This window comes from Fukomys damarensis, unplaced genomic scaffold (assembly GCF_012274545.1).
Source record: "Fukomys damarensis isolate Sample0158 unplaced genomic scaffold, DMR_v1.0_HiC HiC_scaffold_38, whole genome shotgun sequence".
NCBI classification, from domain to species: domain Eukaryota; kingdom Metazoa; phylum Chordata; class Mammalia; order Rodentia; family Bathyergidae; genus Fukomys; species Fukomys damarensis.
This window is the reverse complement of record NW_022900950.1, coordinates 14,604,284-14,621,029: the sequence shown is the minus strand read 5'-3', so window position 1 is coordinate 14,621,029 and position 16,746 is coordinate 14,604,284. Positions and strand designations below refer to the sequence as shown.

Sequence of the window (16,746 nt, the reverse complement as noted above, 5' to 3'; positions counted from 1 at the left end):
TCTCCTCGCTCGCCCCGCCCCCAGCCACGCCCGCGCATTCCGCAGCAGGGTCGTACCGTAAACTTTGGAAGAGCGCCCCCAACTCCGTCTCAGCGTTGAGCTGGGGTTCCTACGTTTCAGAGGCTACACGAAGTCCTGTCCAGGCCCGGTTCTAAGAAGTCAAGGTGATACTGTTTGTTTTATTTTCTAGTTTCAATCAACATAAGTTTGTTCAGGGATGAGACAGGCAGGCGGAAGTGTCCGAAGGTCTAGTCTTTCAGAGAGTCACAATCTAAGTAGAGGTTCCATATGCCAAATCCATGGTCTTTTACAGAAGTGAAAAACCTATGTAACCGCTTTCAAGACCGTGGGCTCTGAAGACGTTCGGGTCTACTCTAATCCCCGACCCACGCTATTGCGCCCCACTCGGAAGATTATGGCCCCGGGGCGGAGCCTCCCTGACCTGTACCCCGGAAGTTTTCTCCCTTTGACACACAGAGACACGCGCGCTCGCCCTTGTTGAGCCGGCTTCGTTTTTACTTCGCTTGCTCTCTGCTACGCTCGGTCTGCCGTCGGGTCATGTCTTCCAAGAAGAATCGGAAGCGGCTGAACCAAAGCGTGGAAAATGGTTCGCCCTTGTCCTCTGCGGCTTCCTCTCCTGCTGGGGCCCCAGACTCGGCGGCAGCTGGGACTCTAGTGGTGACCAATTTCCTAGAAAAGGGTAAAGAGTTCTTAGGGGGCGCTGTCTGAGGGGGTGGGAGGCTGGCGTCGCAGCTCTGAGGAGCCCGGGCTTTGGAAAAATCGGCGGGGAAGAGCAGAAAACTGAGGTTTTTAAAAGACGTCTTTATGTGTAACTCCGGCTCCACTGGGAAAGTTAGGCAGAAATGGTTTTATCAAGTTTTCTTTTTAAAAAGATTGTTTAAAATTGTTATGTTGCACTTAAAATGAGCTTTGTCTCATTTACTACGAATACCACAGCTACCTGTGCAAAATTGTTCATAGCTAACGTAAAAAATTACCATAAGAATGTGAATCCGTCCTTCCTAAGAGACATTATGCTTTTAATAGTGAAAAAAAAATTTCTTCAGCTGTTGTACAGGTTCTGTGAATTAATAAGGCTATTAATTGTACACTAGTTTAGCCTAGCTGTGTCATAGACATCTTTCATTTAGTTTTCACAGAAGCTGTGACCTGCCAGTACTCTATAGTTATAGGTCTTTTTTGTTTATGTGTCTTGTAGTAGGCTTGCTGTATCACTGGGCCACATCTCCGTCCTTTGAAAGGGTTTCACCGAGTTGCCCAGGCTATCCTTGAACTTGCCATCTTCATTACTCAGCCTCCCAAGTAGTAGGGATTACAGGAGTGCACTTTTGCGTTCTGGACTAGTTCTGTCCATTTTACAGACTCAGAAAAGTGAATGACATGCCCCAGATGATGCTAAGAACAGAAACTATATTTAATTCTAATATTAGACCTCCTCTTCATTCCATGGAAACTATCATGTCATATCCTCATCATCTCCATGATTTTTTCATCATTTACCTTACTTAGCCTCAGCAGTGTTTGGCATTGTCTGCAATTTCTTTTCTTTTTCATCATTGTTACTTATTTTTTTGTACTGGGGATTGAACCCAAGGCTTCTGCACTAAACTATATTCTCAACAGTTTTTATTTTGAGACAGGGTAACCCTAAAAATCAGTAAGTTGCTCAGGCTGGGCTTGAACTTGGGTCCTTCTACCACAGCATCCCAGAGCATTGGGATTGCAAATGTGGGGCCACCCTACCTCACTTGTCAGACAGTCAGTTCTTTTTAAACATTTCATTTCTTGTTTTATGTGTCATCAGACTTTCCTAGTTGTTTGCCAGGCTTGTTGAATGTTCTCTGTTTCCTTTGTAGCCTTATCTTCTTCCACCTGATCATTAAATGTTGAAGTTTTTTCAGGTGTTATCCTAAATCCTGTTTTTCTCTAAATCTTTAAATCTTTTTTCTTTGTCAAATTCATCAAATGCCGAGAGTTTCCCATCTATATCCTCTTCATTTTCAGATTTATTTTTGTAGCTTCCACTGTTCTTGAGCCTTGATGTAGTTGTCTTTTGGACCAGTGATTCTTCCAACTCTGTGGTGAAGGTTTTAGAATTTACAGAATTTATTTTGAAGCATTTCTTCAAAATAAAATAAAAATGCAATACCAGAAAAAAAAGTTACAAAAGCAAAATGAAAATTACTAGATTCCAAAATTTAAAATTATTTTCTCAATAGCAGTGAAATCTTCTAAATGCTTATTTTCATTTTTTGCACTTTATCTTATTTGAACCAATAAATATTTTGTAGAACATTTTCTGAATAGCATTGTTCAATAGCTTGTCTCTGGAATTTCTCAGAAGTACTTCAAGACTGACTCCATGAACCTATATTCCCTCCAATAAATCACGCATTAGCTCTATTCAGTTTGCTAGTACTCAGTTCTGTTTATCTCTTAAATGTTTTCCATATTCCTCTTCACACCATTCCTGTTGTTTCCACCTCGGTCTCAGACATGTATCTCGTATGCTGTTGTTTTCACCTCAGTCTCATATCTCACATAGTTTGCTACATTAGCCTTTTGAACTGATATTCCTGCTTCCAATTTGCTCCCTTTCTTGTTTCTTTTCCACTTTGAGCTAGATGATATTTTAAAATGATCCTGTCATGGCACTGCTTTTTACCCCTCAATGCATTCCCATTGCTGTCAGGGTAATGGTCAGCATTTTGATATAGTCCACTGCCCTAATTGTTTTGGTCTTCCTTCTACAACTACTCTTTTAGCATTGCTGCCTGTTCTCTAGAGGATGCATTTTTTGATTCTTCCAAATTAGCCTGGGTCTCACATAGGTTCTACTTGCATTCTCAGTCATTCTTTCATTTATCTTAGTTTGAAATTATATAGTTATTCAGTGATAGTTGGATAATTCTCTTATCTTACTACATTATAAAGTCCGTTAGGCTAAGGATATGTGAACAAAATTGCCCATTACAGAGCCCACAGTATAGTAGGCACATAGTACATATTTGCTGATGAATAAACGAAGAGCAGGTGGTTGTTTGAAATTATCTTTAAGGTTGATCTAACAAGATTCTTAATAAATGTAAAGGTAGCTAATGGAGAAAGTAGATGTTGAAATAATATTTTGAAAGTACTGGAGGAATGATAAGGGAATTTTTTTTGGATAGTTACATGGATTTGGATGCTGCAAGCAGAGAGTACAATGATGATATACTGGAAAAGGAGGCCAATGAATGGGAGTTTAACATGATCTCCATTGTTAGGTATGGAGGTAATTAGGGCTGTGGTTATAAGTACTGGAGTAGTAGGTCTCAAGTGGAAATACAAGTGGAGCAGTGATGGCTAATCTTTTGGAGTTTTCAGTAATACAGCCCACTGTAGCATGTGTGCCACAGATTCTCAATCATTCTTCTAGAGAGCCAGATAGGTGTTCCAGTTCCCAACTGAAGACTTTGAATACAGGTGGCTGACTCAAAATCTGTAGTACAAGAAGCTCAGAGATACTGAATTGCAAGTATAATTGGTTCTTAATGAAATGAGAGACTTCTTAGTTAACAGTCATTTTGTCCATAGACATACAGAAGGTTTTGGATTTAAATTTGTTAGAAGTAGGGTTGGAGCAGTCAGTGGTTTCTCCAGGGTATGCAGAATACACTCATATGGATATATGGATAGAAGATTTTCATTTTCTCCAAAGGAAAAAATGTCTTAATTTCATTTACAAAATAGTACAAAACTTTCTCTTCCTTCATAGTAGATGCCAAAGTTCCTAAAACATTCCAGAATTCCCTTGTTCATCTTGGACTCAACACTATGAAGTCTGCAAATATATGTATAGGTCGACCAGTGCTGCTTACCAGCTTGAATGGAAAGCAAGAGGTAAGAGTCATTTCTTTTCTTTTCATTTTCTTAGTTTAGAAATACCTGAGATGATTCAATCAATGCAAGGAGGATTTAATGAAATGAATTTAAAACATTCACATGTACATAGACTCTCCCAACTTTTGATGCCTACAGCTAAGCTAAAAATAGTAACCCATGTAGAGAAAGACCTTTACTCTAGGGAGGGAATGAGACATATATCTTTTGGGCTCTGTTTCTCCTAGTCTGCTATATTTCTGGGCAGAATGTTATTTTGGAGTGAGAAAGGAACCAGTTCTTTACAGAAGTTATCTCATTACTCTCCCTATCTTAAGAGGTATTTCTTTAGTTGCCATTTATTATACTTGAGTCTCTATGACCAGAAACTTTCCTGGATTTTCAGTAGTTTGGTCTTCTCCCCTGCTACTAGCCTCTGTCCCATGGTTTCTTCTTTTGCTTCTTTCATCCACAGGGGGTCTTGTGGACATTTTTATGAAATTGCTTGTTTGCTGATGACACCTCTGATGACAACCTGCCCATTCTTTTCATTAGGCTTGTATTAAACTTTGACTTGTGGAAGAGAGAACTAAATGTGTGAGCTCGAGCCAGAAATCTTTGTTCTTCGTTCTAAACATTTAAATCTCTTAAGATCCAGGTTTTAACAAAACTCTTGTGCTTTGTCTCTCACTACTTCCTGGATGTAGTTTTAAGTTCCAGGCTGCATTAATTTGTGTTTTTTTTTATATGTATATGTATATGTGTGTGTATATATATATGAAGAGAGAACTAAATGTGTGAGCTCGAGCCAGAAATCTTTGTTCTTCGTTCTAAACATTTAAATCTCTTAAGATCCAGGTTTTAACAAAACTCTTGTGCTTTGTCTCTCACTACTTCCTGGATGTAGTTTTAAGTTCCAGGCTGCATTAATTTGTGTTTTTTTTTATATGTATATGTATATGTGTGTGTATATATATATATAATGCTTTGAGGTAAGGACTGCTTTGTATATTCAAGTGTTCAGCTGTGCTTGTTGTTCTTTATAAATTGATGGTATTCTATGAGTATTGATGGGGCGGTACCAGTTCCCCAAGAAGAACAAAATTATCTATTGCAAACATATATTAATAAAAGAAGTATTTTCTAACATTTTTATTTCTTCTGTCTGGGCAGGTTTATACAGCCTGGCCAGTGGCAGGGTTTCCTGGAGGCAAGGTTGGCCTGAGTGAGATGGCACAGAAGAATGTCGGTGTGAGGGCTGGTGATACCATTCAGGTGCAGCCTCTTGTGGGTGCTGTGCTACAGGCTCAGGAAATGGACTTGACACTGAGGTTTGGCTCTTTTCTTTGGTGACTCTCTGCTCAGTGCTATCCAATAGAAATACAAAGAGAGCCATAAACCTAAGCCATATATGTACACATATGTAACATGCAAAAATGCTCTGTAGTTTGCATTTTCTTTTTTTTTTTTTTTTGTATTTTTCATTTTCTAACAGCTACTTTAAATAGTAAACAAGTTAAGTGAGTTAGTATATTTTATATAGCCAATATCTGTAAAAATCTTACTTTACAATGATTATTGAAAAAACTTCTTAAGATATTTCACATTCTATTGAAACTAAGTCTTCAGAATCCATTGTATGTGTTACACTTGGAGCATATCTCAGATCAGTCATACTGTAAGTTCTTGATAGCTACATGTGGTGAATGGCTATTGGCCTACTATATGAGACAATGCAAGCTAATGAATATAATTAATGAACTAAGGACTCTTTGTGGTCTTGTAATTAGAGTATGCCTTGTCATATTAGGTGAGAATCATTGTTATTGATGAGTATTTAGCAATGATTTTCATTTTGGCTTGCAGTGTAGTCAAGGCTGTTTATCTTATAAAGAAAGGAGTAGCTCATGAATAGATAAGAAATTAAGACTGTTAAAGAGCTAGTTGCAGAGTTCATCTCATTCAGCTTACTTTAAAAAAGTGTATTATTATAATTTTTTTAAATAGTCCTTCACCAAAGTCTCCTTGTTTGAACCTACCTGTCAATAAAATGTATATCTGCTTTTAGATCTTCTTGAATAGAATTTTGTCTTAGTTTGCAAATATAAGTCTGATCACAATTCATTTTATAAAGCCACCTTTTGAATACTTAATATCATCTTAATAATAACTTGGGAATGTATTCACGTTATATGGAAGAATCACAAAACATTTTCTAATTATCAACTTGAGGTCTAAAATGTTTTCTTCTCTTTTTTAGATCCAAGCTTTAATTTCAACATACTTATTCCTCTTATTTCTTTTTTTTTTTTTTTTTTTAAGCACTGGGGATTGAACTCAGGAACTTGTGATTGCAAGGCAGGTGGTGACAGCACTGAGCTAAGTCCCCAGCTCTTTTATTCCTTTTAAAAACAATTTATTTTACTGTTCTCATCACTGAGACACAATGCCCATCACTCAGAGTTTATAGGAGGAGAGGTTTATTTTGGCTCACAGTTTGTAGACGTTTTAGACTATACTCTGCTACCTCTAAGGCAGGACTGCATGGCAGAGAGGAATAGTGGAAGGCCTGGGTGGAAGAAGACTACTCATCTCATGGTATCTAGGAAGCAGAGAGGTCAAAGGAGGAGCTGGGGAGAGAGATGTGCCTTTCCTGGTCACAGTGATCTGCCTCTTCCAACCAGAACTCAACTCCTAAAACCAAGTCAGCAACATTGCCCGCATAATCCAATAGTCTTACAAAATCCCCACCTTTAGGCTTTGGCTCTGGGAGGATATTTAGATATAGATCATAACAATGTGTAATGAGCATTAAAAAGCAGAGAAGAATAGAGAAGGCCATTTATGTTGTATGTATTGCATACTGGATACACACATGCATTTGTGAATGAGCACAGACATACATTTACCCTTTGTCTTCTACCATTTAATTGTTTAATACCCTGCAAGGTATCCGTATTTATGCCATTTTTTATAGATCAGGAAATATGTTCAGTGTGTTCAGTGAGGGGAAGTAACTAGCCTTATATTTCAGTCTTAGGTGAATAATGATTGCCTATTACAGAGGACTGTATATATTTTCAGTGGGTTCTTGCTTTTTAAAATCTTACTTAAAATTTTTGTTTTAAGTGTAGTAGAATGTGGATGAAATTAATTTTGTTTAGGAAAATCAAAATTTAATCTTTTGCAACAACTGAGAAATTCTGTTAATAATGTTGGAGCTCCTTCTAGTGGAGATAGCTTTTTATGTATCCATTCTTTTACTAAATGAGAAACTGGTGATTTCTTTTACTATTCTTAAACATATCCCAGTTTGCTATTTTATGTAGGTTATATCCTTTAATTTCCACCCTTTTAGCTTAGTTTTCCATAACAGAACAAGAGAACAAGGATGAAGTCCTTAAAGTATATGCAATGATAATTGCTTTGTCTCTGTAATAGCTTAAATAAATCAAGTTTTCTATTAAAAAAGTTATCTTGAACACTTGAAACTGAACCAATATTGGAGGGTGGTGGTATGTACCTATATATGCACAGATTTTACACAGATTGTAATCTTAAATCCTTAAGACTTCCATTCTGGCTAGGTGCAGTATTTGTGTCTGTGTGAGCTAATCAGAAAGATTGCAGATTCTAGGCCAACCTGGGCAACTTGGCAGGAGTCTATCTCAAAATAGGATTTTTTAAAAAAGGATCTGGGAATGTAGCTCAGTCATAGAGTGTTTTCCTAGTACGTGTGAGACTGTAAGTTTAATTCCTAGTGCTGACCAACCAAACAAAAAGCACTCTTTCTGGTAAGACTTATTTATTACAGAAGAGAAGAGGAAGGTCAGAAGTGTCAGTGTAAAGGAACTTGGCTAAGTCTGCACCAGTACAGTTGCCACAGATGGGATTCAGATCCCTCCGACTAGCTTAAGAGCTTTTTGAAGTGTACCACACTGTCACCTTCTGTCTCTGCCACAGTCATCCTTGAGTGAGAACTGAAAGAAAGCAGTGTCACCTCATTCTGCCTCACCTGACAGTTGGTGTTGCATGACCCAAATATTTTGCTACTCTGACATATCCAGTAATCACTGCAGGTACTCTGCAAGTATTGAGTTTTGGAGTACAAATAAATTTAAGGAGTAGGTAAATTTGCAATATAGTATCTGAACATCGTGAGAATAGACTGGATTTGTTTTAATATGGATAAAGTGATTAGAGAACAAGGCATAGGTTTTGATCAGGTGTGCTTGCTAATAAGCCTCCTCTATCTGCCATTGGTTACCAGCAGAGCTGGATAACTGTTAGCCTCTTGAGCTGTGTACACAGGCAAGAGGAAGAAAAATGCTCATGTTTGGAAAACAAAGAGCAGGCTTCTTAGGAAGTGCAGTGATGTTTAGGTATACCTGCTTTCTGCACTTGAGTGAGCAGCTGTCCTACGAGACAGTCCTTAATAGGAAGAAAGGGGTCTCAGTTTTTCTCAGCTTTCCACATTCTCCAAAATATATTTTGATTGCAACCATTACTCATTTTCCCTCATTCTACTTTTCCAGGTAACAGTATATAGGATTTAATTTCCTTGAAGAGGTAGATTACGTGAAAGGAATAAAGTCAGCTGTGAATAAATGCCTTTCTCTAAGTAAGACAAATTTAGGAAGGGAGTGATTAGGCAGTGTTTTTTAGATGTATTTGACTAATATACCCACACACTCTTAGTTATGATTTGTATATATCCACAGATACAGTACATATGTTCACATATGTATTCCTATACACACGTGTACATTGATGTGTGTGTGATTGTATGTATGTACCCCATGCATGGATATAGATATTATTTATGATAAGTTAATGTTTTATAAAGTCACACTTACCTTTTCTATGTGCAGTGTACTCTGACATTTTTTAGTCTAATAAAAAAGTGCCAAATGAGACAAATGATTTCATGATCCAGTAAAGGTAATTATTTCATTACCCTATAATTTAGGTCAAATTGTCAATGATACATTTGTGGCTGTCAGAAGTATCTGAAAAGTGTAAGTCATTCCAGAATTGTGTAAATCAACTATTTTCAGGTTGCAGATTTTTTTTTTTTTTGGTAAATCTTTATTATAACAATATATAGTGATACCTGGTTTCACGAACTTAATTCTTTCCACAATTCTGGTTGCAAACCAAATTGGAAAAGAACCAAATCAAATTTACTCATAAGTCAACATTGAACCAAACCACTGAATTTGATTCAGTTCTTGTCCAATTCAGTTTGCAACCAGAATCATGGGAAGAATTAAGTTCCTAAACCCAAGTGTCACTGTACATGTCATTTTATATCACATTTAATTTCTTACGTACTTAATGTGGATTTTTTTCTTTTTCTCTTTGTGTAGTGACAAAGATCGGGAAATTAATGAAGAAGAACTGACTTGTTGTATTCTGAGAAAACTAGGTGAGAATTTTAAGCAGAAAGACAACACCAAATAAAATGCCTTTGAGCTCTTATAACCATAATAATTGTGTTCAAAATAGTCAAGAGACTATTGCTCTTAATGAATTCATATTCTTCTGAAAAAGTTTCCAATAAAATGACTAACAGTTGAGTATTAAAGAGAGGATATCACTTGTCATTGGACAAAGTCAATAATAGAACTCTTTTAACCATTGCAGTTTTGCTTTTTCCATGAGAAATATTAGGTTGGTATGTTGGTTTGGGTGTGGTGTTTAGTTTGGCTTCTTCGCAAATGTGGAGTTCAGGCTATCTGTTGATATAACTGAGAGACTGTAAAATCTATTGAATATAGAAGATTTGAAAGAACGCCTTTTGTATCTCCATCTGGTACTACGTTATAGGGGGAATAGTAGGTCCTATATTTTTCATGATAGTTACTTTATCGATACTCCAGCTTTGATTTAATCTCTTCAGTCAGATAGTTCTGTTAATAGCAAGGAAGTTGCTATTAAAATATTAAATTGATAAAAATGGCATTAACTTGTATGTTTAATAAATTGTTTTCTAGATGGCAAGATTGTTTTACCAGGCAACTTTCTGTATTGTACCTTCTATGGACGACTATGCAAATTACAAGTGTTGCAAGTGAAAGGAGCAGATGGCATGATATTGGGAAGGCCTCAGAGTGACTCTAATATTGCTCAAGGAATGGCCTCTGAACAGTCCAGCATGGAAACCAGTAGCTTGGATATATCCTCCCAGCTAAGCCATTTAGATCTGGAAGAGCCCCAGAGTCCAGCATCAAGAAGTACTCCTTGTAAACCTGTTGATGACAGAGTTACAAATAAAGCCAGTGACATTTTGTTGGATGTTACACAGAGTCCTGGGGCTGGCAATGGACTTGAGCTAGAGGAAGTCACTGCTCTTACATGTAATCTTGAGTCTCCCAGAGAAGGAAATAAGCAACTACTCGATGAAGAGAGATTGCTAAAATCTGCCAAAACAGGAGCAAAGTGTAATACTGACACTTTTTATTTTATTTCTTCAACAACAAGAATCAATCTTAGAAAGATTCATATAAATTCAAAAGGACGAGAAAACCAATTCAAAGTAACTTATGATATGATAGGAGGCTTAAACAGTCAGTTGAAAGCAATTAGAGAAATGATAGAATTGCCTCTCAAACAACCTGAACTTTTCAAGAGTTATGGTATGATATCTTTATTATATCTAGAAATGTTAAATTCAAATTTAAATGCATTTGGAAAACCTAGTATGGGGTTGTATGCTTGTAATCCCAGTGCTCAGGAGGCTGAGGCAGTATGGCTGCAAGTTTGGGGCCAGCCTGTGTTACATAGTTCAAGGCCATCCTGAATTACAAAGTGGGACCCTCAAAAAAAAACTGAACAAACCAAAAAAAAAGCATTTGATGAGTTCTACTTACCTAATGAGTATGCACCATCTTTTTCTGTCCTTATTTTCTGGATAATTAGTAAGTGTTACTTGCTTTGGCAGATGCTAGTGAAATCATTTTTTTATGCTTTGGTCTCTGGGTTATAGTATTGTGCTAGTGACAGCCCTGTCTCTTCTAATAGCATATATTAAACAGTTGCTTGTATTGTGTCTGTAATAAGTATCTCGTCATGCTAGATCAGTTATAATGACTAAAATAAAACACTCACATAGGTTGCTTAAAACTTGTTAGGAAACAAAGGTGCATACATTGAGGCAAGTACTTAAGGGGTCAGTAGACTCCTAGGAAACTCATGGCTTCCTCTGCATGATTGCTGCCCCATCCATTGCCTATATCTTTGCATATATAACATTTTTATATTTTGCTAGTTACATTTATAGTGTCTAAGATAATTGTAAGCAAATTGTGATTGGTGGCTTGTTTTGTCTCCTCATGTTTGGATTTTATTTTCCAATCATTAAACTGTGCTGTGTAGGCTGGATGTGGCAACACTGTAGGTATCTCTTCTAGGGTGTGTGTGTGTGTGTGTGTGTGTGTGTGTGTGTGTGTGTGTGTGTGTGTGTGTGTGTGTGTGTGTGTGTTTTATATAAAGTGGAATACTGCTCAGCCATAAAGAAAGAGAAAACTGTAACTCCAGCCCTTTTTTTTTTTATGAGATAGGGTCTGTCTGTTTCCCAGGCTGGCCTTGAACTTGTGATCCTCCTGCCTCAGCCACCTGCATAGCTGGGTTTATAATATGCACCACCACGCCTGCCTAAATGTATGGTTTTTTGCCAGCATATTTTCTTTGATATGTGATCTATGGAGCAAGAAAATGTTGTTGTGGATTGATATTTGGGGTATTATATTTTTCTGGTGAGAGATCTGACTTTTTATTTTGTGATGCAAGGTAAATTTACATTTAGAACTGTTGTTTGAAATTGTATAACAAAATTTGGAAGAAACCTAGTACTAAGCAAGAGTATGTTATTTTTGGAGATCAGTGTTTGGGGTAGAACATTTATAACTCATGTTTGAAGTTGTATGGCAACGTTTATAAGAAACCTAGTAATACTGAGTTCAGTGTTTTTTATATTGAATTCAGAGTTCTTTGTCTTTTAGGAATTCCAGCTCCTCGAGGAGTGTTACTCTATGGCCCTCCAGGTACTGGAAAGACAATGATTGCCAAGGCAATTGCCAATGAAGTGGGAGCCTATGTTTCTGTAATTAATGGTCCTGAAATTATAAGCAAGTAGGTGCATAGCTTAAACTTAATATATATTAAATGTACTTCTCAAATCTGGCTTTTTAAAATGGCTGCATGATATAATTGATATTTCATACCTTTGAATATTTGTAATGTGCTTTTTAATATGTATAAAATTGTTTGGAAAATAATTTTTGAAAGTAATACTAAGTATTCTAAAAATAATTGAAATGTCAGATTAGCTTTTATAGGCAAAATTTTAAAAACAGTAAGAAAAAGTACTTAATATTTTTTATTCGTTATAGATTCTATGGTGAGACTGAAGCAAAGTTACGTCAGATATTTGCTGATGCCACTCTACGGTATTCTTTATTTTTGATGTTTTAGAATTGATAGTCAGTGCTGTGCTATTTAAAATGATATAGTAGCATTTCACCAAGAGTGTAGAATAGTTTAAAAGATAGCTCTGAGTAATTGTAGACTTCATGATAAATCTGTTTAATCTATTTCTAATTTTGTTTTAGATGTTTGATAAATGAATTATTAAATTACATAAAGTAGAATTGAAAGTTGTTTGATAAGTCACATTACGTCCTTGAGTATTTATATGTATGACTTTAGAGCACCTAGGTATATCTAATATGCTTAATCTCTTTAGTAGTTTTATTTTTGAAACTTGGTTACATTATAGATTGCTTCCAAGGGATAGTCTTATTCTTTAAAAAATTATTATTCCTGAGTTTAGGCTACTGTGTTGCATTACAGTGAGTATTAGAATATGGTTTTAACTTAATCTCATATTGTTTATATGTTGTTACTATTTTTTCTATTTTATAACTTACTGTTCTTTTATTAAAGAACTGCTATTTTAAATGCCTTTTCTGCACAACGTAATAGATTAAATTAGCAATTTATAGTCCAAATACTGAATAATTGTGGTATACCTTATTATTGTACAGTGTGTTTTTGTTGTTATTTTGGTGGTAGTTGAGTTTCCTGTGAAAGAATGCACATCTTTTCATAGCAAAATTGGTCATTTTGAAAGTACTTTTTAAAACAGGTTAAAGAAAAAGACAATTCTATTTTATATCCTTTTTGGCTTAAAGTCCGTTTTAAGGGAACATCACCTCTGGCCTCAGCTTCTGAGTCAGTCCAGTTGTCATAAGTCAGTGGACATTAGTGGGAGAGTTTTGCCTGGGCACAGACTTTTCATCTCAGGAGCAGTATACTCTTCTCATTGCTGTTCTTTTTAGTGAGGGCAGACAGATTAGAATCTAAGGTTAAAAGTTAAATCATTCAGGCTAGAATGCATGTGAAGTTTTTGGCTTAACATTCTAATGCTTTTATCTGTAATATTGAATGAATTCTGAATTTGATGTTTTCAATTAAAAATTGAAATTAAAATTTAAAATTAAATGTAAATTAGTGGTTTCATTTTACTTGCTTTTAGGCACCCATCAATTATTTTTATTGATGAGCTGGATGCACTTTGCCCTAAAAGAGAAGGAGCTCAGAATGAAGTGGAAAAAAGAGTTGTAGCTTCCCTCCTAACACTGATGGATGGCATTGGTTCAGTAAGTATAATGCTAGTATTGTTTCTATGAGGGAAAGGTTTGCTTCTTAGAAATACACATGTAGCAACAAATACTACTAAACATATCTGAATTTTTAGATATTCTAGAATAAGGGGAAAATACCACATTGGAACTAGGTAAGAGTCATGTACTTACTAATTGCTAGGACAACATAACTGACTTTTTTAGCATATAAAATAATTTACCACAACAGATTTCTTTTGTGATAAGTAGTACTAATTTAAAATCTTGACACAGAAATCAATAAAGAAGAGTCTGTTAAATTTTAGGAGGTTTTATTAAGAAATTTCATGTGTAAGCATTATTATCCATGTAAAAATTATCCAGGCCTTTGTGCTAGGCAATTAAAGAAAAGAATAAAGGATAATGTATTTGTACAACAGTGAAAAGGCCTTTTTACTCTTACTGCCAGAGTTTCTGATAGGACATATAGTCTTTCTTTTTTAAAATTAACTAATTAATTATATATATTTATTTAGGTTCTTTTGAGACAGGGTCTTGCCCATGTAGTTCAAGGTGCCTCGAACTCACTGTATAGCCTAGGCTGGCCTCAAACTCATGGCAATCCTCCTGCCTCAGCCTCTCTGAGTACTGGTATTACGGGTGTGCAGCACCATGCCTGGCTCATATAGTCTTATATTAATGAAGAATATATGTTAATTGTAAAAGGAAGAACTAATATAAAACAAAAATGAAGACATGACATCTGTTAACCCCCCAAAAAAAACAAAAACCCAAAAACAACAAAAAAATGTACTTCTTAGACCAGCTTGTAAATAACTAAGTTTCTTAGAATCATAGCATGTTAGAAATTAATCTAATACTTTGCATTTGCACATTAAAAAAAAAAAAAACAAACTGGATAATTGGGCTGGGGATTTAGTTCAGTCATTCACAAGTGCCTACCTTACAAGTCCAAGATCCTGAGTTCGATCCCTGGTACAAAAAAAAAAAAAAACAAAAACCTGGATAATTAAAAGTTACAGGGTTTTACTGCCTTTTGGTAGAAACTGAACATGTGAAAAGGCAAATGTTTGGTATTTAGTCTATAAGGAGTAACTATTAAGCAGACCATATTATTGTTTATGGATAATTATAATTTTACTGTGAAGGCAAATACAAAAAGCTGTATTGTAGTAGAAGGTGGGGAAAGAAATCACTTGGAAGGCTCAGTGTTGTAGAATCTTAATCACCAGCTCTATTTGCTGTCTTTTTCTCTGCCATTGGGAAAACCTTGCTAAGGAGTGGTCATCTTGTCTTTGGGTGAGACTGGAAACACATGACACTGATGTTTTAATCTGAAGATAGTTAAAGGCTTGTATTTGTGCTTTCAAAGGGACAATCTATAAATTTAGTCCTTACATTTTCTATTGGCATATTAAATATAATTGATTATGTTTGCGTTTTCTTACGTAAATCACATTCTAGTTATATTTGTTTGTGTGAGATTACTTTGGATCATTGGAATAAAATACTGGGTAATAACTACAGGTGGATGATCATAATCATAGTTCTTTATAATATGTTCTTAATATCACATTCAGAGAAAACATTTTTATTTATTCAAGGGTGGCTGATAATTGGATATTGGTTGTATTGTTTTTGTTTTCAGGAAATTAAAGTTATTACATTTATAAAAGAAAGCAGTTAATAGACGAGGAAAACTTCCTAGACAAATTCCTAAAGTAGTCTTGTTTTATTCGAATAATACAAAGGTCATACTTTTTGCTTCTAAATAAGGTAAAAAGACCACTTTAAACAGTTAAACAGTGAGCAAGGGGTCTAGCATATACAAGGCTTGGGTTCATTCCACAGTACTGAAAAGAGAGGAAAAAAAAAGGAATATGAAAAAAGAAAAAGAAAAAATAGCTATAGAGTTTTGTTATTCATAGTAATTACAGTTAAGATTCTAGTGAAAAACATTAATAGATGGAGAAGTATTAGACAACTTTCTAGGAGAGGAGGCATTTGGGCTAAGCTTTTAAAATTGTGTAATAGAAATATTGCATGTAAAATAATAAATTAATTGATATGTAATACAAGTACAAGGGTCAGGGTCTAGTTAGCCTGCCTCTTTTTTTCTCTTTTGTGTACTTTGGATTGAACCTAAGGTTTTTGTAGTGAGCTATTGCTCTAGTCCATTTTTTATTTATTTATTTTTAGATGGGTCTTGCTTATTTGCTAAATATTGCCCAGACATAACAGGAACTTGGAATCCTCCTGTCTCAGCCTCCCAGAGTTCTGGGATTATGTTTGCCACCATACCTGACTCCTATTATTTTTAACTTTTAGGATAGTATGTATTTTATTTTCATTTTATTTTGTTAGGAAGCAACTGAAGGACAAGTGTTAGTCCTTGGGGCCACAAATCGCCCACAAGCATTAGATGCTGCACTTCGAAGACCTGGACGATTTGATAAAGAGATTGAGATTGGTGTTCCTAATGCTCAGGACCGGCTAGATATTCTGCAGAAACTTCTTCGAAGAATACCCCATTTGCTCACTAAAACTGAACTGCTACAGCTGGCAAATAGTGCTCATGGATATGTTGGAGCAGACTTGAAAGCTTTGTGTAATGAAGCAGGTGAGTGGAATGGCTATAATGAGTCTGTAGTGCTAAAGGTAAAGACAGGTTTATTTAGATGCCGATAATTTCTATTTCACTCATTTCTTAATGGAAATAGCTTTTTCTAATCATAAAATATACATTATTGAAAGAAACTTAGATGGTTCAGAAAATTATAAAAAAGAAATAAGAATCACTCTTATTTCTGTCTTCTAAAGATAACCACTATTATATTTTTCTAGATTTTTTTCCTGAGAGTGAATATATGCACATGAGTGTTCATAAATGTAAACCAGATGTATAGTGGCAGTATTAATGATTACAAAATTTATTTATAGTTTTCTGTGAGGGAGAAATGTTTGCAGGAAGATCACAAATTTTCTTTAGGAGTAAACTAGTATTTATTGAATTTCTAAAAAAGTACTGAGTGAAAACCAAGAATTTTGTGTTGCGGAATATGTGAAAGTGATGTTTTAACTCTGAAAATGTTTAAGGGCTTTTATTAACCAGTTACTTAAGAACTTCACCATAGTGTCAGTATAGTAGCTATGGAAGCTCTTCAGACCTAATATTTGCACAATATTTTTAGAGTAATTTCACCTGAGGAAAATATAT

General features: G+C 35.5%; 1 protein-coding gene across 5 annotated transcripts in view; it reads left to right on the top strand.

Annotated features, from left to right (window-relative positions):
- The first annotated feature begins 299 nt into the window (after nt 1-299).
- Spata5 (spermatogenesis associated 5) overlaps nt 300-16,746 on the top strand; it is a 296,553-nt gene continuing 280,106 nt past the window's right edge. For 4 of the 5 annotated variants that reach the window (XR_777740.3, XR_004515732.1, XM_010611177.2 and 1 more), the window contains exons 1-9: nt 300-700; nt 3,779-3,903; nt 5,056-5,213; nt 9,252-9,310; nt 9,879-10,520; nt 11,886-12,015; nt 12,276-12,332; nt 13,421-13,544; nt 15,894-16,149. Coding sequence is in view for 3 of the 5 variants with exons in the window: in XM_010611177.2 (XP_010609479.1) it covers nt 559-700; nt 3,779-3,903; nt 5,056-5,213; nt 9,252-9,310; nt 9,879-10,520; nt 11,886-12,015; nt 12,276-12,332; nt 13,421-13,544; nt 15,894-16,149 (1,693 nt within the window). In the remaining 2 variants the exon portion in view is untranslated. The remainder of the gene's footprint in view (nt 701-3,778; nt 3,904-5,055; nt 5,214-9,251; nt 9,311-9,878; nt 10,521-11,885; nt 12,016-12,275; nt 12,333-13,420; nt 13,545-15,893; nt 16,150-16,746) is intronic. The other variant, XM_010611182.2, reaches the window with a different exon arrangement.